The sequence below is a fragment of the Aquila chrysaetos genome, chromosome 17, assembly GCF_900496995.4.
Source record: "Aquila chrysaetos chrysaetos chromosome 17, bAquChr1.4, whole genome shotgun sequence".
Classification (NCBI taxonomy): Eukaryota; Metazoa; Chordata; class Aves; order Accipitriformes; family Accipitridae; genus Aquila; species Aquila chrysaetos.
Window position 1 is genome coordinate 4,962,178 of NC_044020.1, and position 22,765 is coordinate 4,984,942.

Here is a 22,765-nt window from a genome sequence, read left to right on the forward strand (position 1 = left end):
CAGGCTCACTCATTCTTTATGGAGTTCATGGCCCTTGTGAATTTTTTTTTTTTTTTTTTTTTTTTTTTATCCCCCTCTTGCTGCTTGGAGATGACAAGCATTCCCAGAGTGAAGGCTGAGGGGGTGGATTTGTGGGACATCTACCCTTAACCTGGCTTCTCGGGAAGTCCTGGGCCTTGCAGAGCGGCTATTTTCAACTGTTGTATCAGCAACTCAGGGGATAAGCCTGGTGCCGGGTGGCTTAGTCAGGGATTATCAAAAGCTGGGCTGCTCCCCACATCTCTTTTTAGCTGCCTTTCTCCGCTCTCAATGAAGTTCCTGAGACTCCTTCTGCTTCTCCAAGAGCAAGCATCAAGCGTCCTTCCCAGAAAGCCAGGTGATGCAGGCTTAGAGAGGATGCCAGGTAATGCATCAGGAGACACCAGCCACATGCTATTAAGAAATCTCTGCATAATGGTGCCAAAAGCCCGGTCCTTCAGTGGCACTGAGCCTCAGCACCGGCTGTCCTACCAGCAGCATCGCCAAACGAGCTGCGGGAGGAGGGCACCTCCTCCCCATCAGCCTTGACCTCCTTCATCTTTGCAATTTTCCGGGGCTCTGGTCAACAGCAGGGGCTCTTGCGGGCCACAGGGCAGGGAAAGCAGAGCGCTAAGAGGAAGGGAAAGTCTTTGGGAATATGGTTTTAATAACTTTGGGCCTGTATCAGCATGTATCTTCCAGTGACAGTACATGGACTTATTCAAGACAGTCACTGCGCGTTTCCTTTTAATCAGCTGCACGGTGCGATGATGTTTTGAAGTAACTTGGTGCATGACATATTCAGCAACCGTTTAGGAAGCACAGAAGTAAGTGGACGAGGAGACAAAAACACTCATCCTAGACTATTTGAACATCCTCCACTGGTGCTGCGGTAGTGATTTGCTTTATCCCTTAGCTTCCCAAGCTAGTCAGGTATCATACACATTAAAAGTTTACATCTAACCCATACAACCATGCTCAGTAGATCCTATTTAACAGAATAAGTTTTGTGGTCCCAGTTAGGGAAGAACTTTCGTGGCTCCTCCCCTGTCCCTGCACAACACAAGTTTCAGCCCAGCTGAAGGATGAGACAGAAGAGATAGCGAGAGAAAACAGAGGCGACTCGACCATCAGAAGCCAAACTGCAAAAGCTAAAAGCTGCAAAATGCTACAGACACACTTCATATCATCCCAAAGCAGCAGAACCAAGAGCATCTAAAGTGCAAACTATTTTCAGCAGCACTGATAGGAACTCAGAAATTAAAATACCAGACTACGGAGTGCATCTACTTGGTTTGCCGGCCCATATGGCTGAGGCAACTATCTCTACTCGTTTCACCTCTCCACTCACTGGAAAAAGGACGGATTTGGAAAGAAGGATGGAAAAATACTGCTTAAAAAGAGCAACAGTTTTTCACAATCTCTAAAAACATTTCCGTCTATATTATCTCAAAAGGATATAAAAATTGTGATCATAGGCCATGCTAAGCTGTGCCATCTCATAATATGCAATCACCACCGCGCAGAACCTGTATGGGGTAGATCAATCACCCAGCGGGGTACCAGGGACATCAGAGCATTCTGGGGCACCGCAGCACAGCGGGGACAGCCTGCTGCTGCAGTTTCGGAGAACTTCAGAGGTTTAAAAAAAATAATAAAATAAAAAAATATGTGACTAAATGCTCCCTTTCCTGTTGCTGTTTGCATATTGTTAAAGGGACAACTCCATTTTCAAAGCACTTTACAGGTCACTTTCAAGAATTCACCATGTATACCCACGCTTACTTTCTCTTTCTATTTCCTAATCATCCTTTAATTCTTGATAGGTTTGTACTGCACAGCCTGGTGTTCCCAACTTTCCTTTGCATCAGCTTCTGATTCACAACAAAAGTGGCTACCTGTAATTCTCCACAGCTATGCTTGTAGGTATTTCACATTTTTCAAGCCAGGGAAGTCTGAAACTTTGAGGGAATAGCAGGAGGGGGGAAATGGCTGCTTAGCTCTAGTTTGAAGTAAACACCACCTTCTGGCAGATGCCTACCCTACAGACAATACGTGGGGAGCACCAGAGACCACCAGCAGCACGATGACTCCTAATTAGTAACAAATGGAAACGAGAATGTATGGAATGGGCCTGCCTGCATCCGTGTGCAATAATTAGTAACACGCTGCACCACGCATGGTATGTGACATTGTCACTCCAGCAACCTCCCGTTCGGTGAAAGGGGAACGAGGTTAGACCTCCCAGCCCAACACGCGGTTTTGGTTTTAGCAATTTATTTGAAGGATGCATCACAGTGACGGTCAAGGAACATCCAAGCGGGATGTTACGCCTCAGGCGAAAACCCCAAATCATCCCCGCCACTTCCCGCAGCCTTTGGACTTTAGATGAAACCTCACGATCCAAATTTAGAAGTAAAGCAGAAACCTTGTGAAGAAGCCGCTCCCTGGGAGAGCCTGGGAGTGCTGGACGCGGTGAGGAAGGTGTCTAGCATCACAGGCCACGTCGCAGCGTGCTTCGGAGGAATGACGGCAGAAGGGACACTGCTACGGGCGCGCTAGGAGACACGGCTGCTGCTATCACTTCCAGCCAAATGCACAGCACCATCAAGCAGAGGAGAGCACTCTTACATGTCATCTTCACCCACTGGTAGCTTTGACACCGCTTTCGCCTCCACTATTTACACATTGAAGAAAGAGAGGGGTGCTGGGAAGACAATTCACTCAGAAATGCCTGCTTTTTTAGAACTCACCCTTCCTATTTTCCTGCAGCATACGCACGGGTAAAAAGAGGCAACCGGCCTCAATAGCTGGTGAAGCTCTCAAACACTAGGCAGATTTGCTGCGACCTTCCTGGGCACCACACAAAGCCCATCCTTCCCCCCAGACACCCCCGAAAGGAGTGGGAGGAGAGCCGCGCAGTGGATACGCTGTGGTTTCTAACTGCACTGCTCTAGGGATACTGCACGAGATGGGGGCAGAAGGGTTTCCCCACCACCACCCCCGTTCTGTGTTTCAGCCTCAAAATCAACCCAGCCATGAGCTGACTGATGAGGATGAGGGAGGAGTGAATGTGGCCAAGGGCAGCACCTGATAGCTTATCACTCACTGTAACTGCAGCTGCAGAGACTTGTAGTTGGCCCAGCACCATCCTGACAAGAAACATGGGACTGTCAGACTCAAGATACAGCTGGTACTTGAGCACGAGCGAGACGGAGGGAAACTTTGATTCCCACTGAGCTCAGTCGGTGCAAAGTCACAACAGAGGAGGGGACGGAGCCTCCAGAGCTCACTCCACACATGAATTCTGCGAGCACTTTTGTCACAGGAACATGATTCACTTCTTCTTGCTTCCCTTTTATTTTCTTACAAGTCACAAACCAATTTTTGTGATCAATTTTTTTTATGCAATTACGGGCACGTCACTGAACTACCACAAGGACAGAATTACTCCGGATTCACGGTACGCCCTCACCGCTTGCTGACGATTATATTTACTACAGGCCTGACTCTGTTCCCATTGAAGCTGTACCAGCAGGCACCCCGCAAGGCAGTGGAGCAGCACCGTGCCTCAGGTACCATCAACACCTTGCAAACCATGGAGGCAGATGCTGAGCCAGGTTTTCAGATGTGGGCAGCACAATATCATTAGCCAAACCTGTGCAACTAAACAACTGCCTGTTTTTCTTTGAGGCATATCAACAGCTGGCCCCACTGAAGACATGATCTAAGACATCTGCTACCCACATTTTGAGGGGGTCCTGAGCTGAGCAGGTATGGAAGTTACTCACTGCGGTGTTCCTGAGCAACTAAAACTGAAATTCAATCTAGTCGGTCAATCAGATCTCTTAATTTCCACAATGCTCCTGGCTAGATGCATTTTCTCTTCCATACGCACGTGCAGTTCCAGCTGCTTGGCCTCGCAGGAGACAGCAAGCAATCAAATACAAATGCGGACATTTAATCTCAGGCAAATTCAGATCCATGCCATGCAAACACACGTACCTTACAGGCACAAGTGCTTTCCAGAAACTTAATGATTCATTGCAAGGGAAGAGTCTGTTTGCTTGTTTGTTTTGCTTCAGGAACAGGTATTGATCCTGACACCCAAATGGCATCATCTCAGGAGAGCAAAGTTATCACCCCTTCTCTATGTCTTTTTTTTCTGGATAGATGTCTTTACCTGAAATTTTATACTGACTCCAGGTGTCTTTAGAGGTTCAGTGCACATGTGCAAGAACAGAAGGGGCAACACCCCATGTTCCCACAGCACGGTAACTGCTACTCCTGCAGGGACCTGCCCTTCTTTGCCACTTTCCTTAACTCTTACTTTCTCTCAAGGAATCAGTCAGTTACCTGCAGGACAGCAGATGACACATAAATCTCCCCTCAGTTTCCACTGAGTTTAGACATTCACTTTGCACAAGTCAGAAAACGTATTTGGCTTTTTATTATTTTTATTTAAAGGCCTGCAGAACAACATAAATCCCTCCTTCCTTTTCTGGAGGAGCCAACAGGACTCGTTAAGCCTCCTGGTTCCCTCTGCTGCCATAAAAAGGTGCAGAGTTTCTGAATGCGATCAGCTGCTGTGCAAAGGCCCTGCTGCAGTCTCGGAAAAAATTCCGAGTTCACGTACCTCCCGACAGAGCATCCCGCAGGACCGTGCCAGCCTCCCAGCACCGCCGAGCCGAGGCAGGAGCTGGCGCTGCCAGTGAAGGTCACCTCCAAGCAGAAAAGCTTCCAGAGACCCTCCTCTTTGGCTCCAGGTCTTTGGAAACAGCTAGGCTTTAGAAGTGACTGTCTACTCAATGCGTGGGACCGAAAGGAGCAGTCTGTCTCTGCAAGGAAGATCAAGAAGTCAAAGCACTTCAGCTTTTGCTTTCTACTCGGCTTCCAAGATACTGTCCTTGAAGACATTAAAGCCGGGTGTCGTGCTAACAGAGACAGAAAGGTAGACGCCAACCAGAGCATCTCCTTACAGGCCCATCAGCCTCCCCCGGCAAACTCGCAGCTGAGAAAAAGAGGAGCACAGAGACACCAAGTACCCAGACGCTCTGCGTGGTTTCCACCTGGCAGAGCCCAGAGCTGGAACAGGGCGCTGAGCCAGGCCAGGCATGCCAGGAGACGTGCCATTTCCATATGTGAAGGCAGTACCCACCCCTGCTTTACATCCCTTCCAGCTTCCCAAGAGTCAGGGAAAAGAGCTCCCACAGTCAGGCAGCTGATGCTACGCCAAAACGAGAGGCATCAAATCGACCACCACCATAAGCAGCTACAGCTGCACCTACCCGCTGGTGCTCTCCTGCACGAACAGCGAGGTGACGGCAAACCTCAACATCCCCGCGCTAAAATACGTGCGCAAAATACACAATTTGTGCATTCTCAAGGGAGGTGGTGCTTCCCAAGGCTCCGTTTACACATGTAAACCAGAGGCAAATTGTCGACTGGCTGACAGCTTATCCAGCACCCCGAGGCAGCCAGACTGCCTGAAACGACTCCCTGTCGGAGAATCGCTCACATTCACCGGGAGAAGGCATCGGGCAACCTGATGGCGACGGGCTGTGGCATATTTGCTAGATCTGGATAGTATCCCTTAAGCTGCCCTCGCAAATGGGTGGCATGCCAAAGCCGTGACATACTACGTGCTAATGTCCCCGTCGGTCATTCATTTTGAGGCATTTCAAGTGTGCGTGTTGTAAGGACAGCTTCCATCAACATTGCGGCGCTTCTAACACAAAGGCTGGTATCACTGAAAATTGTCTAAGGAGGGAAGTGCTATATGAAAGTTCAAATATAAGAGATGTTTTTCTCTGACAAGCATGCTCCAGGAATAGAAACCACAGTAAAACACAGTCATTAACAGAAGGATGTACATAGAAGTCACAGACTCATTTGGTGGGTTGTTTTTTTCTGGGGTTTGTTTTTTTTTTTTTTTAATAAACACAGCTATATTGACTTCAGTGGAACTTTTTCATTCTTCAGCCGCTAGATCTGCCTCTTAATATATCTGACCTAAATGGAACTGAAGTTGCTTTATCTCACAATAACAATAAGCCTAAGAAAGATCATTGCAGCACGTCCTCATCAGATATTAGGAAGCAGAAATTTAGGAAAGGTTTACAGCAAGACTTGAAGCCATGAACCTAAATTCTGCTTTCATTACCAGCTGCTGAGTTTTAGGCTTGGACCTGCAGCTCGGAGTCTATGGACTGGGTAAGGGAAAAATCAGCCAGTATTTCCATGCTTCTCTGTAATTTGAAACCACCGAGACATATCTCAGGGTATAAATCACACAGCTCTATAAATAAAATAAATTATGATTTTGTACTCTTTGGAAGAAAGCTGACACCAAATTCATGTAGTGAACGTACGAAAAAATAAGCCTGGCCTGTGGCCCAAGCACATAAGAAGCTCTCCCTTGTTCCCGGGGTGGAAGCTCTACCACCATCATTAGTTGGCTAAGCCCTTGGGGGCTTACGGCTACAGGTAGTCTACACTACACCAAACATCTGTCTGTACATAGCATCTTCAGGTAATGAGGTATATGTTTATTAACAGAAAGCGCTACCAGCAAAATCCCAGCAAATTCCCGTGAAAAGGTGAGCTCCTCTTCTCGGGTAATTAAATGGTGAATCTTCCCAGTAAGTCCCAGTCCCACGTTCACATCACACAGATATCTACGACTGCTTCTCTATGCTACATAAAGTGTCCCATTTTTTAAAGGCTCACTGTCACTTCCGTGAACTGCAGCATGACCTCTCCCTGGCACAGTCTTTTTAAAACAAAGCTGCTACATACATGTGAAAAAGCAAGTAACCCGCTACCAGAAAATACTTAGTTTTGTATAAACCAATTATCCTCTGCGGCAAAAAGATCAGATAAATACAGTTTTGAAAGTGTGTGGTTATGAAATGATTGATGTATCATTTTGGCTCTTTTATAACAAATTAAAAGATAAAACTGAAGAACTGTTTCATTTCATAACAGGAAAGAAATCTTCTAACAGACAACTGTCACTTAAAATCCCTTAATAAACATCTTGTTCAGTTTCAAAGTGGGGGACAAAGGTGCATTATAAAGTGCTTTAAGAAACGTATTCCTTCCTATTCTGGACACCCCCACTCGATAATACATAGCAAAAAGCAGGACGCATCTTGGAGCCCAACGATACAAAACCAGTGAAAGCTTTGCCTGCCGAAGACATCAGGATCCTCGGGGGTGCCTATAAACCACCGTGTTTGGAGCCCGAGCTGCAATTCCTGTAAGTCTCTGTCTGTTGTATGAGTTTACAAGAAATATGAATGAGCACACGCAGACCCATTTCTCAAAATCCTTCCAAAGTGGGAAGTTGCATTTCTTACCTAGTTTCTAAGGAAATGAGATTTAAGTGGTTGCACGTGCCTGACGGTCCCTCCACTGCTCCCCACCAACCTTCCAGCTCACAGGTAGATTTCAACCACCTCTGGCCAAGGACTACAGCACAAGGGATGGTCACTGACAACTGCGATTCTGCGAGTGTTATGGAGAGACTATACTATTTTAAAAGATCTAGGAGAGACTATACTATTTTCCCCCATGACGGGGAAGGCTGGCGGCAAGCTGAACCTTTGTTGGGCATTGCAGAAGTGACACAGGAGTGTGCTGAATGATGCAAAGATGGAAAAAAGCTTTCATCAACCCAACCCAAGCACGAAGCCCTCCTCATCCCTCCACCCCCGGGGTTTGGCCACGATAACGAATAACTCAACAACCGAATAAAGCAGGGAATCTACTTGCTGTCTCAGCAGCCCATCCTGCCTCACGGCTTGCTCAGCCCTCCCCAGGGCCTCGTCCCCACACCAGCCTTGGGTACCACACAACGGGCCACCAGCTGCCTTTCTTGGTGAGATCAAACCCTTCCCAGAGGGTACAGTGCTCAGGCAAGCACCGCCAGCCTCTCGGACAAATTCAGTGCTGTTAGAAAGATGACAAGACCTCCACCAAGACCTTGGTCCTTTCCCATGGGAAAAGACACGGTGGCAAAGCCTTGAAGTCCACAGCCCCTCCACGGCACTTCTCCCCCCAGCCAGTCCCCACGGTTATTGGAGAGGCACAAAACACAAGCCTGAGAAAGCAGAGCACCGGCCTCTCACACACCACTGGACAACGAACGGAGATATCCACTCCCATCATCTTCAATTGATGAGCCCCGTTTTTATTTTTCTGTGGATTGTCCCAAGGGAATGGGGTAAGGCTACCAGCCTCCTTGCAGGGAGGATGTTAAGCTCAAATGCCCTGCATCCACTTTTAACAGAAATTGTTTGCAGCACTTAATTCCAAGAAAGCCACAATTAATTGTGCTACGGTATCAGTAAACACACTGGTTACACCATTAGAGCCCATTGTTTTCCCTCCAAGACATTACGTTACTACATTATTGATGCAACAGTCCGGTGTAATGAAACAGTGCTTTGCATCCTTCTTTCTGCTGAACACCAAGTTCACAGTGCTATAGCACTGATACCAGATTGGGGCGGGGGGGGGTGTTTCAGTAGGTCAAAAATTCCAGTTAACAACCCAAAAAACAGCTGCGCAAAAAGTTAAGCACCTGTCCTTAATCACATGCAAATGATTGGGTTTCTACTTGATACAACTCAAAATTACAGCTATTTCTAAATACTCTGCTTTGACAGTGAGTATTTTTACCTCATCTGGACAGACTATTTTCAGAAAGGCATTCGAGAGATTAAGCCAGAACGCAGTAAATTAGCAAGCCGCTTACGTAAATACTGAACTTCTTTGAAGTTAAGGGGGGGAAAAAAAGCAGCTGTATCTAGAGGGTCACCACTCCTAACGTGGAGAGCACATCTGAAAGCCAGGGAAGGAAGATTTGCCCATGTCGAAATTGCATTAGGAAACCTAGAGAAGTTATCACGAAAGGAGCTCAGAACAGTAGATCATTCGGTCCTGTGGCTCTTACTCACTCACAGGACTACTGAAAGGAATGAAGTTTATTCGTGTGAACAATACTGCAGGAAGGAACCTCTGTTTGCAGAGCGCCCAGTCAGCAGCAATGGTTCTGCAGCACAGAGAAAGGCCAGGAACGCCCGCCACCTCTTGTGCAATGCCTGGGAAGGCTGTCCAAGCGAAGCTTGGGCTAAAATATGAAACAGTACTTCCTCTGCAATTATTAATATAAAACAGAATATTAATATAATCTTTAGAAACAGTCTCCTTCATGTGCATAACCCCAGCACGTTGTTTCCCAGTCACTCCCTGCAGTATTCAGCTCCACAAACCCCCAGTACATTGCAAAAAGGAAAGGGCTCTTCAGAGTTATTTTAAATTTACTCTCTTTCGGTTTCATTTAATCTTCTTGCATCCTGGCTGTCTGCAAAAAAACTAGGCGGCTGATCAGTTCCCGCTTTGCCTCTCACTCTCTTGCACAGTGCAATCCCAGCTTCCCCTGGGTGCCTTCCTTCTGGACCAAATAACGCCACTCTGGTTGACTATCGCCGTACCAAAATATTCCCCTTGGGCCCCCCGACTTTCATTATCTTTTCTGCTATTTGCTCTATTCTTTCTCTTTCTGGAAATGAGGCTACTGAAACTGAACTAATTACTCCAGGCTCAGAGGATGTTTTATGGGTGTGCTGAATTGTTCTCATTTTTCCTTATGCCACGGCCAACACTCGTGTGTTTAAATATCGACAACTATTTCAGTCTATCAGTGCAATGCCAGCAGCGCTGCGAGTCTTCACGGGGAAAAAGATCAGAACTCATCCCCGTGATGCTCCTCAAGCCACAGTCAAGGGGGGAAGTAAACTAAGAAGTCCTCGTTTTCTCAACATCTCTTCCCTTAAACGCTGTCCTTACCCCCAAAATGGATGTTTTCCCAGGGGCGCATCCAACTCGAGACCCTACCAGACCACAAACGGTGTGATTCCCACCCCTAAAGACCCCAGTGTGCCCAAAACACTTTCTCACTCCAGCCAGGGATGTCTCGGCAGCACTGTCGGGAGTACGCAACACGGATTGCACAAGCTGCCCGTGGGCCTCGCAGCTCCTTTTGACAGTACAGGTCTAACTCTGCTCAGCAACTAGCTTTGTAGCCAGTTTTGTAGTTTGGGTGTGTTTGCACTGTTTGCATGAGAAGCAGCTATTAAGCAGGCAGCAGCGTTCCAGGTAAACTCCCAGGGAGTCCCAAAGCATAGCCCTAGGTTGGGCAAATCACAGCCATCTAATCTCCAGGTGACAAAGGCAGGGGTAAGGGTGGTAGGGTCCCTTCCAAAGGAAAACCCTGCCACGGCTTCGCCTCCTCGCTCCGAATGAAAGAGGAGTCGCCCGCGATAGCGGCCAACGCCTGAGCATCCAGTGCCAGCCCAAAACCTTAGAAAATGCTTTGTGACTCACCAGCTCCAGCCTCACACCGACACAGTCTGTAATTAAAGGTGTCTCGATAGAACCTCACCAGCCCTGATAAGGCGGTGTTTTCCCACCCATCTGATAACTGCCGAGTCTCCCCACAACCCCAAGCTCCGTCTCGAGCCCTTCCCTCCCCATGACAACCCTGGTCAACGGAGAGGAGGCAGAGCCGGCAGACATCAGCATCCCCATCTGCTATGGCGGTTTGATGGCTCTCATCACCACAGGTCTCCTTATAAAACCCGCCAATTATCCCACGCATATGCAGTTTCTATGTGCTGAAGAGAGGTGACAGCCCATATCTTTCCTGAAAATCAATTAGATTATCTGTATGCTTAAGGGGGAATAAGCTTTGGCTAGGGTATCTTTCTCTCGTTGTATTTAATCTTGCTTTAGAAGCATTCAGCCACCACAGTTTAACTGCTGATGTATGTCAGACAGCGTCGCCGACTTACCTACCTTGGCTTCCAGCTTTCAGCTGCAAGAACATTGCTACATAAGTTCAGCAACCTTTGCATTAGACAGGTGTTTATCTCGTTCCTACATTTAAACCTGTAAAATAGTTGAAATTACTCCTGCTTGTCTTACCTGTGGTTCACCAAACGTGCTCTTTAAGATGGAAGGCAAGGCATCCCATGCATTCACACAGGTGGGAATTTTTCATTAAAAATAGTCTGCACGTTGCTGGTGTCTGCCCCTGCATTCACTCAGCTCACAAACTGTTTTCACTATCCAAAACCATCTGATGCACAAGGCAATTTTTTTGTGAGCACGGTGGCATAATGAAGAACTATTTAATAGGTAAAGCACAATAACAAAGCAGCAGCAGGTCCCAACTACTGAGAGACGGCTTGTTTGGGGTTGGAGGTTTTTTCCATGTTAAAGGAATTGCGTATTTTGAAACCCCTCCTCCTTACTGAGAGCATGCCAGATAATTAAACTGAAGCTCTTATTTTAAAAATCTAATTTACTTTTGAAAACATACACTTCTGGACTATTTTTAGGATTTTTCTTATGTGGGCCAGCGGAAATAGGCTAGCCAGTTAGCATGAGGGCTTACAGGCTGCGCTGAGGGGTCTTTAAGCTGAACGCCATGAATCAGTAAAACAATGAAAAGAAAAAAACTTTCAACTTAGGAATAAATACCTGCAGTGAGGTACTGATACTGACCTCTAGTTTTGAAAAAGCTTATTTTTAGCAAAACTAAATCTGGGCCTACAGCTTTGACTAAGGAGTTTCTTTAATTTGTTACCAAATGCGAGAGCTCGTCCTGGTGTTTGACGGGCTGCCCTCGCCACCAAAATCAGCGGGAATGTTGCCCAAGCAAGGACTACAGGATTGGGTTTAGCAATACCTTTGGAACACCTTGTATCATACATCGCTCCACACAAAAGGTACACAAGAGAAGTGAAATAACATCAGTACCACAAGGATAATTTTTCTGAAGTATTGAGTTTTGCGACCCTTATTTTATAAACATCACAGCATCAGAGGTACCTGCATCTAGCTCCGAGCAATTTTGTTCACTATACTGCAACCCCGAGCAAAATAATCTACCTACCCCGACTTCCAGTGAATGATTCAGTGAAACTAACTTCTGTGATATGCTGGCATGCAAAAAAAATGCCCCTGTATTACAAAAAATCTTCTCAGCATCCTCCACAAAAAGCATCTCAGTGGGTACCCGAAACGACTCCAACCCCTACAACCTCTCTCCTTTCTGTTGGCAGCACTCCCCACCAAAGGGCCGGGAGTCCAGCGTCAGTCCCGGGGCAGCTGGCCCACCTCGCCGGTGGCAGCTTCGCTTGCTACCGGCCACGTCCTCCGCTTTCAGGTGACAGAGAAGCGAAGGTGCTTCTCCTGGGGTGAAGGACCTGCAGCCTGGGGAGTGGATACAGCCCACAGCCCCACAACCTCTATTCTTCCAAATCCCCGGTGGATAACATCCCGGAGAGGGGCTCGCAAGGCTCGCTCAGCCCTCTGCAAGGAAAAAACGACCTTCCCCAACTTTAGCTCCTCGTTCACAGCCAAACACAATATATTAGCAAAGGCACTACAGCCCAGCAGTGTTTATCCAAGACTACCATGGGGCCAGAGAAACTGCGAAACGCTGCAGGATGCAAAGTTTCCTCCAATAATTTGACTGCCTTGAAAATGCAAATGCATTCACCATACCTCTGCTGCAACCCCGGCCCTGTTCAATTCCCCCACCTGGGAGCAATATTTCATAGCAGTGCAATTTAAAAGCAGGGTGTTTTTATTAATTTTAAAGCCTCAGACTCTCACAGGTCCAGGTGCTACTCCACAGCACTCGAGGACAGAAATCCGGTCCTTGAAGAGGCCTCTTCTCTAATCTTCTCGGGGGTTCCTGTTCGCCTGCTCACTCACGAGCCTGTCCCAGGACCTCAATGGCTGCGTGAAGCCCCCGAGCTGTTCACATGAGCAAGATCTATCCACGTAAGGGCTCTGGGAGCACGCTGCAAATTTGCTGACCCAAAGGTATTACCCGTCCCTCCCGGCTCGGCTGCAACGCCTCCGTGCACTTCTATCTCCTGGCGAGCATCCCGCCTCCCACGCATCCCGCAGCGCTGATCCCTCCCTGCACTTTCGCTTTCAGCTGCCTTACAACACCGCGGAAAAAGAGCTTATACCCATCTCTTGTGCTTCCACGTATCTTTTGAAAGATCCCAGTATCAACATCCATTACTGCCTTAAGCGCAACGGTAGGAAGAGCCCCGTCCCCAAGCGTCACGCCAGCAAAGTTCCCACCAAGCGGATCTGTTACGCTCACGGACAGTCAGCCACGCACCACCACGCACATAGATTTACACCAGGTCTGCGTGACAGCCACCCAGACCACAATCTTTCAACAAGTAGGATGCCACTTAACACGGTGCTTTTAAACGGCCTGGAACCGACCGGGGTGAACAAGTCCTTCCCCATCTCTGCCAGCTCGGTTCAGCAGGGGCATAATCACCTGTCCTGAGCACTGTTGGTACGAGTGGTCTAATTTTCTCCCTGTTCCCTATTACCAATCTGGTATCGTTTAACTCTATATCAAGTCAAAGCCAATTTCTTTTCCCTATCAGTGATGAGCCAAGAGAATCCCTGTGGTAAAATGCAAGTGTTCCAAGCACCTCCTCAACCCCCAAGCTGGCGTCCTGCGGTAAATACACAGACCAACAGCCCTCTTACAGTACCATATTATAAAACCTCCTGGAACAATTGTTTCCAGGAACAATTACACCAAGAAAAGGTACTGCTTACTATGAACTGAGTGTAGGAATCAAGGAAGAGAATAAAATACCATCAAGATGACAGGCAACGCTTGAACGGAGCCCAAGAAAATGGTCTCGTCCCATAAGCCACGGTGTGCAACTTCTTCCTCACCCACAAACTGCCATGGTAAGGGAGTGTGATGATTCAAAAGCATCCGTTCAGTGTAACAGGTTAAATTAATTAAAATAACCAACACAAGCCTCTGCAGCCTCAGCAAGGTATCGGTGTAAGTGCCTGTGCCCCATCCATGCTGCTGAACTGATCCACACCGACAACGTCTCCTTGTTCTTCAGCTGCTCCCAGAAACATTACCCCTCACTCCTGCTATCAAAACGAGCCTACAGCTGCCTTCTTACCCACTCATTTCACCTGATCGGTGGCCTCCTCTCTTCTGTTTTTACAGGAGAGAGACGTAGCTTTATGGAAAGCAAAAGGAGTGACTGACCACCAGATTATATCTCCTCACAGCCTACAACAGCAGGATTGCTCTATTACCTTCTGGGAAAATGGGAAGCTTATGTGCTGACAGACAAATGTGGCCACGCTGAGCCCACTGATAGAAACCCTTTGTTGTAGGAAATCCCTGAAAGCAAGGACAGATCAAGAGCCACATTTGGCTGGCGTAGTCCTCTAATGTCTGTGTTTTTTTCAGGCTGTCCAACTGAACACCTCTGGCAAAGTAACCAGAGGTTAAGCTGGCCACACAAGCTCTGGGAAAATTTTGACTCCATCTGTATGTCCTTTAAAATCTTTAAAATACTTAGCAGGTGCATAACAATTATAATTACAGATTTACACGGAGCTGGTGCAGTTAAGTTGCTTTTGGTCAGGAAGAAAACAAGGACAAGAGCAGAGGAATAAAAAAGTCCCTAATTTTCCTTACACCTTACTGAAGCCTCCTATGCCTGGGGCAAAGGAAAACACCCTGCAGACAGAGCCACGGGTGGGAGCGCCGGGACGGAGGGACTGGCAGGACGGCACCGCTGCCAGGGCTGGACACGACAGCCCAGCCTGGGAGACTGAGAGAGGCAGCAGCAAAGTCTTGAAACTGGGAGGAGACTGGAAAAGCGAGCAGGCAATGATGCACGCCATGAAGACCTTACAGGAGATTTGGGAGACGAAAGCATTGGAAAAAAAATCAGCCCACGATGCCGAGCAGCTGCTCATTTCTCTGCCCAGCAGCTAATGCTAATAGTTGGTGTTAAAGGAGATAACGGGAGCAGTCCGCCGTCCACCGGGCTCCAAGCATCCGCCTCGGCCCCTGCGAGCGCGCAGAAAGCCAACCTGCTCGGGGACGCAAACGGTGGCAGCGCTGCTGCTCCTCATCCCCGCAGCGAGAGCGCACGTCCTGGCGATGAACTCCCTCATCCATCCCCTCCTTGCTTTTTCTGTACAGCCTCTACTGGGCCAGCACCAGAGCTATTTTGGGTGGAAGCTGCTAGTTTCGGTGAGGCATCTGAAAGGAGCCCCTGCTCTTTTTGCACTATGCGTTGGCCAGAGGAAATTACTCCGGGCAGATGATTTAATTCCCGGCACCCACACATTCCAGGAAACAGCTCTCTTCTCTGGTGTCATCTAATTGAGCATGGCTTTCTCCTTTCACACCTTCACTGGGGGTAAGGTGGGGGGAAGACCATAAAGCTTTCCTCTAACTTCTGAGAGAGGAGAACTTGGTCCCTGTCCAGGACAAGGGAGAAAAGGCTCAGGCTGCAGGTGTCCCCAGCCGGTGCACCACTGGGTATTTACCCCAGACAATGTGGAAGATTTCTGACTGATAACCAACAGCTTGGTTTGATACACACTGCACAAACGCCAACACGCTAACCATGGTGCCTTTTTCACTCAAAGTAACTTTGGGCAGCTATGGAAGAGAGATCATCTGCAGTAGCGTTAGGGAAAGGTGCAAAGTTGTCCCTAATGCTCACCTGCACCTTGTGTCAGCTCACAGGAGGGCTGAAAGACTACATGAAGCCTGTTGGCGTTCAGCGAAAAAGTCAGGAACCCAATATACTGCTATAATTATGCTGTTATTCCCCTAACACGCCCCTTATATATACAATCGTATTTCCCAATCATCCTTCCAAAGCCTCGTTTACATCAGGAACCAAGAGGTGTAGCTGCACCCCTAAAACTCCCTAGCGTGGCCATGGCTGTAACTGCTATTAAGGTACTTTCCAATGTGACAAAGGGAATAATCATATTGGCATACATCAGCTTTATGATTATTCTGGTATTTCTGGGTTTTTTTTTTTCCGTTATATACTCATAACTGAAACAAATTATATGAATAAAAATGTCCAGGGGGAAACAAACCTTCATCAGCCAGTCAGTCAAACCACAACCTTCTACTGGGTCTCTACTTCCCAGACCCACCATTGCTCTTTCTCAACCCTCACAAGGCAACGGAGGTCTGCAACCTGCACACACACGTGGAGCGTCCGTCTGTCCCGCTCCTGCCAACACCGGGTATTGAAGCAACCCACCCCATTCCAGGGAAGGAGCACGGTTTCCCCATTGCCATCCCAGCTCCCACCAGCGCTGGTGGCCACAAGCCACGATCAGGCACAACCTTCTGCCCTTTGGGCAGGCGACTCTCCCTCCCATTTGGAGAGGGGACAAATTCACAACTTGTTCAGAGAGGCTGTGGAGGTTTGCTTGGGACGTTGTCAGGTAAGAGAATTGGGCAAAAATACACATGATTTGTTGCACCGCTACTCATGTCAACCTCCGGGCAAGGGACTCAAGCGCCCAGGAGCAGATGGGAAAAAACGTAACAGCAAAGACCTCCAAGTGTAACATACAGGTGCAACTTCAAACTGTATTCGAAATTATTTTTTACTAGCGAAAATACTATTGAAATATAATGGGGGCGGGGAAAGGATGTTCTTGAAACTGCAGCTAAAAAAAGCCCAGGAAAAAGGCATGAAATTCCATTTTGTGCCCAAATATTCCTCGATCGTCCTAGCTGAAATAAGTTTTAGATTGATTTTTATGTTGCTCCTAAAGCTGTAATAGCATCTTGAATGGTTCAATTACCATAGAAAGCAGAGAACAAACAGATAACAGTATGCTCACCAGTAAAGGAAGGGTATGGGCTCTATATACACACATGTATATATACATATGTATCAGAACTTAAAAGCATTAACTGATTTGGTTAAGTTGTGCTAATATATTGGTAGTGCTCATTTGCTTGGAGTCCCTCTAGTTTGCCTGGATTAGGAGAAGAGGCTGAGGTTAAACTGAGGTTAGCTGACACGTGTCAGCCAAGCCTGACCTAATCCTGGTTTTCTTCCTAGTTGTTGTGTCTTCCTCTCTAAATAATATTAAGAATAGGAAGAAACCACAGGGACACAGTTGGGTTCCAAATAACTATTTTTAGTAGCTGTACACAAACAGACAAGGCAGAGTTGAGCACGCCGGCTGCTCCGCAGAAACCTCCTCCCCGCGATCCCCGGCTCCCTGGCTGTCTCCCTCGTGGCCTCTGCCCTTCCCACCATGAGTCCTGCCACATAAGATAAGGAGACCCCCCTCCCAGACTGAAAGAGGAAAAACCCATTTTCTAAACTCTTGATTAATCTAAGTGTTGTCCAATTCCTCCACCTGGTAAAAGAGAACCTTTATAATACAGCATAGGTGACTTTGAGCTCCTTGGACCTGCCATCCAGGCATCCCCTGTGAAAATGGAATACGTGGACTTACTCCTATGATTTGCGCTGGATCCAAGACCTGGGGAAACTTCCCAGTCATCTCAAAGCAGCTCTCAGATCTGGCCTAAAAGTAAGGGTTTGATGAGCAATAAAGAAACGAAAATAATATCGCTTAAACCACAGAGGTGCCAGCTTTTACTGCCTTTCATTGAGTACACAATATTTTGCTCCCACTATTTCAAAGGAAATAACACTCGGCGCGACTGTTATAGGATGTAAAATGTGTACTGTGCTGTTCAGACGGAGCTCGTAATTGAAACATTTGAGCGCCAATGAAATCCCAAACGTAAAGTTTTTAATTTTCATTCAACCATGACATTAAAATTCTGGTTGTGCAGGGGGGAAAAAGAAAAAAAAAATATTACTACCTCAGAGTGCTTTTAAGGTCTATTCTTTCTGATATAGTAACTGGGATAAGCTCAGCCAAGGTGCCAGCAGCTGCTGGCATACTCCAGCAACTTGCTCCCATACTCCAGTAACTTGCTCCCTACGCCACTGCCTGCTGCTCCTTTGTCATCCCTACTCCCGTCCCACACAAGGGGTTATTAAAAGGCTTATCGAGGAGATGCGCGTTGCAAGCAGCAGGCCACGAAGGACTGCCACAGCCTTCATCCACGTGCCTTCAACCCCGCACGAGGAATGAGCGGGCACCTGTTGGAGAGCGGGGCTCCTGTCGAGGCAGCTGTCCGAGCTCGGGCCGGACGTACCCGAGACAAGCCCAGCAGGCTGAAGCGCCCACCGAAAGAACCGGCTCAGACACCTTTTGTCTGAAGGCACATGACCATCATTTATAGGAAGGAGAAGGTTATCTTGCAATACTGATCTTATTCAGCAGCTTCCAAGATGACTGGGTATGACACCAGGCTAAAAAAACCTCAGCTGAAACCACTAAACGCTCTGCACAGCTGACAGGGAAGCCCTGAAAGGCTGGTTTGTGTCTTGCAGATCCTCAGACTATTTTCCCCAACACTCGTGTTCACAAACGATATTAGAGCAATCTCTGACTACATCACGCACAAACTCATGTTCCTCGCATACTTGCATCCCATGATCTTCACGGGTTGCCTGTTTCACTGTCCAGATAGAATTTAAGGTGTTGAACTTAGCCTGGAAAATTTTTAAAGGTGTGGCATTTTGCCTGCCAGAGAGACACCATCTCTCGCCCCCAAAAAACTGCCTGCAGATGAGGTACTGCTAGGGGGTCTGCTTTTGCACTGCTTTCTTTCTCTCCGCTTCACTCGAATCATATTGCCGTGGTTCCTCCAGAAAGGACCCCGCCACCACTGCTCATCCACGTCTGATGGACCAAACCCACCGATTTCAGTGCCTGTGTGTCCACGTGCCACCCAGCTGGGGAATGGCACCCCGATTTATCAAAACTCCAGACTACAAGACCTGTCTCTTCTCCTGGAGTAGTGCAGAGAGATGTGAGGAGAAGTCTGCTACCTATTAAGTTGCTTTATCACGGTGTTCCAAGTACTGAGTACAGAGGAAGGATGAACTTGTGGTTATGCCACTACGTAGAGACGTAGCTTCCAGCAGTCCTAGCCTCCTACCACAGATTGCCCAAATAGTTTCGAGCACGTCAAATAATCTCTCACATCAGATCTCCCCACCTTTTAAGTGCCTGAGAAGGAAACATTTGCAACCAACCATGGAGCACTCGGACATCAAAATGGTGAGGACTACATAAACAGATACATATCTCACTGGTGAAGAAACAGGCTGATGTGTTTAATGGTTTATAATGGCTGTTTTAGTTGCCATGAAAGTACTTAAGAGCATGCAACGCGTCCATGGATTAAATCTAAATAAACGTAAACAGCAATAAAAAATGGCTTTTATTACAAGAAGGCCTGACTCTTGTTTGCACCTGTAACTCTGAATATATATATAACAGGATGCCAAACTACGTATTACAAGATGCTAAAAAGCAAACCGACATTACAGTCGTTTGTATAGAAAGCATAATGACACAGGGAGAGAGGCAAAACAAAATGGACAACTTGCTAGGGTCTGATTTGAACATCTTAGAAAAATGCCATTTGCTTGAGTCAGGAGTGAGCTACTGAGGAGATTTGCGCCAGGTAAAGCTACAACAAAATGGAGACGAACACTCTGAATCGTGTCCCTGGAAAGGAGATAAATGAGGGTCAGAATGAAGTTCATTTAAATCCCCCAAGCTGATACAGAGGGAGTTAGGGGAGAGCCGCAAAACAAAATGAAAGGCTCAGTAGGAGCCTGCACAGCCAGTGCTGCAATGTCAGAAACGCAACACAGTGCCATCTGAAACCTACAGGCACAGTACCAGGACTCGAGGAAAAAAACAACGGTGGCACTCCTGGGGAAGACACGCCTGCCTGCAACAGCGCTAGAATAAAGCGCAAGGGTCCTGCAACACATGCCCCGACAGCAGATGCATTTCGAGGGGAGGTTCAGCAGAGCCTCTGGGGAGGACATCCACGGCTGGAGCGAAACCGCCAGAGGAACAGAACGGAGCCGCATCTATTTACACCGGGGAGGAGGATTTGCCCCTTTCTTTTACTCCTGCTTGGCATCCTCCTTTGGGTCTCTCATGGGAGAGAAGGTGTCTTAACACAATAGATAATTAGCTGTAATGCATCCTCTATGGCTATAACAACTTAACAGGGCTTATCTGTAGACCTGATCTAGGCTTCCAGTTATCCTTGTTCTCCCAGTTCCCCCCCCCCCCCCACAATATTTGCATCTCAGCTTGACAGGTATTTTGTATGTAAGCTTAATAAAAGTGTTCGCATGTGCCTGTGCACGCTTAGGAGAAGGCAGGAGAAAACCACCCGATTGCAACTCCGACTCCCCGAGACGCAGCTCGTTCCATTTTCCCTTCCCTGGCAAACAGAGGGAGCTGAAATAAGAAATGTCAACTTTGGGATCCTGCTGTACTCATTAAAAATATTGGACCCTTCGTTTAAAAAAGCAAGGAAGAAAAAAAAAAAAAAAAAACACAATCCCCAGGAAGTTGATGCATCACCGTGTTGCATCTGTGTCAAGCTCTGGGTAAACAAGCAGCAACATGAATGAAATCTGTCCAGAAAGACTGCATTTCAGCGCCAACCACGCAATCTCTGGCCAAACCACTGCATATGTAACAAAGTTTGCTCTCGCTTGCGAGCGCTTCAGCTGCGCTTCTGCCATTTCCTGTGGAAAATTGAAGCTCTGAACGCCGTCTATCACCCAGCCCCCGCCGACACCCCTGCACCCCCCCAGGGCAGAGCCAGCCGGGGATGCTCGGCAGCTCCCTCCCCGCTCTCCGGGCCGGGCACCGCCGGGAAGGGGCAAACCCCCGGCGCTGCCCCCCTCCTCCCTCCCCGGCGGCAGGTGCCGCGGCCCGGCCGGCGCCCGGGGGGAAGGACGGACGGACGAAGGGACGGACGGACGGACAGAGGGGGGGTCCCCGCCCCGGCGCAACAGGTGGTCGGCGGCCGTACTCACCGCTGGCGTTCTTGCCGCAGATGAGGTGCTGGTAGGGCTGGAGCAAACCCCAGAGCTCGGGGTCGTTGTTGACCGTCTGCTCCAACGCCTCCAGAGTGAAGCGGGGCGCCTCGCCGCCTTCCTTCTCCTTCTCCTTCTCGGCCGGGCCGGCGGCGGCGGCGGTCGGGGGGCGGCCGGGCGGCGGGAGCGGGGCGGCGGGGCCGGCCAGCACCCGCGCGTGGATGTCGCGGAAAAGGCTCTCGGTGCCGGCGGTGAGGTAGATGGCGGCGTGTTCGTGGATGCGCAGGGCCACGCGGCTGTCCACCATCCAGCGGTAGAACTTGCCCACGGAGAAGGCCAGCCCGCAGCGCGCCGATTTGCCGCGGCTGAAGCGGTCGCCGCCGCTGCCGCTCATGTTGTAGAGGGAGAGGGCGCCGAGGGCGGCCGCCGTGCAGCGGGCAGCCAGCGTCCAGCCCAGGACGATCTCCATGGCGCTCCTCACCTCGTGCTTGGTGCACTTGGCGAAGCGGAGGCTCAGCCGCTGCGCTTCCCGGGCGATGCGCACCAGCGCCCGGCTCACCAGCGTCGAGAGCCGCGCCGCCGCATCCCGGCTCCCGGGGCTGGCGGCGGCGGTGCCCGGCGCCCGCGGCTCCCGGCGCGGCGGCGGCGGCGGCGGCGGCAGCAGCAGCGCCTCCACCTCCTCCAGGCTCCAGGGGACCTCCTCAAGGTCGGGCAGGAGCCGGGAGCACTGCTGCCCCGCGCAGTCCAGCACCTCGGAGTCTTCCGCTAGGACGGTGTTGACGGTGTCGAAGCTGTTGTGCCGACTGTGCATGGAGTCAGTTAGGTGCGGCCAGCAGCTTCCTCCATAGGGGTACGCGGGGTGCGAATCCGAGCAGCACAGCGACAAGTTGGAGGAGCGCACCGAGTCCGCCGCGCCACCATACCCGGAGTCCAGCGTCAGGTCTTCCAGCGTCCTCACCGCCGTCTTACCTCTCCGGGCCATCGCTGCACTTCATGCTGCACCCGCGGGACCCGGGCGGGGGGAGGGAGAGAACAGCGAGGGGGCGCGGCGAGACCCGCCGGCCGCAGTCTGCCGCTGCTGCTGCTGCTGCCGCCGCCGCCCCGCCAGACGCCAGCGAAGCGGCGGTGCTGCCCGCGCCCGGCCGCGGCCGCGCTCCCGGTCCGGCTCCGGCTCCGGCTCCTGCACTGCGCCGCGCCGCCGGCCCGACACCGCACCGCAGCGCAGCGCCGGCCAGGCGGCGCGGGGAGGGAGGGAGGGAGAGAGGGAGGGGCGGGGCTATGCAAAGCACTCCGCCTCGCTTCCAATGGGGCTGCGCCGGAGGGGCGGAGATATGCAAAGCGCCGCGGCCGGGGGCCAATGGGGCGGCACCCTGAGACTGGCGGCACCGCCCCTCCCTCGCCTCCGCGGGGCGCGGAGCGCAGCAGCGCACCGCGCAGCCGAGGGGCGGGAGGGGGGAGCGGTCCCGCCCCGCGCTGCTCCGCGGCCGCCGCCGTCCCCGGCCTGTCCCGGTCCCGGGGGGTCGCGTCACGTGTCCCCCCGCCCCGGGCGGGACCCCGCCGTCCGGTCCCGGAGGCGCGGATTTTGCGCGCTGCAAGACGAAGACGCGTTAATCCGGCGCTGGCCCAGCGGTACCGCTGGCGGGCGGGTGCGGGGCGAGGCTCGGGGGGGAGCGGGGCCTACCGTGTGCGGTGTCCCTCCCGGCTGGGAACGGCGAGGTGTGAGGGCTGTGCCTGTGACATCCGCCACCAGCGTTCCATGAACTGGCGTCCCGCTCCGGCCCTCAATGGTTTCTTCGCACCAGCGGTTTCCTGATGTTGCTGTAAACAGATGAGAGGGAGCGCAGGCACGCACACAAAGAGCACGAGGCAGTCAAGATGTTTTG

At 50.0% G+C, this 22,765-nt stretch overlaps 1 protein-coding gene across 6 annotated transcripts in view; it reads right to left on the bottom strand.

The window, feature by feature from the left end:
• BTBD11 (BTB domain containing 11) overlaps positions 1 to 22,102 on the bottom strand; it is a 192,181-nt gene extending 170,079 nt beyond the window's left edge. For all 6 annotated transcript variants that reach the window (XM_030040965.2, XM_041129618.1, XM_030040964.2 and 3 more), the window contains exon 1: positions 20,883 to 22,102. In XM_030040965.2, the coding sequence (XP_029896825.1) occupies positions 20,883 to 21,864 (982 nt within the window). In that variant the 5' untranslated portion in view covers positions 21,865 to 22,102. The remainder of the gene's footprint in view (positions 1 to 20,882) is intronic.
• Positions 22,103 to 22,765: the final 663 nt, after the last annotated feature.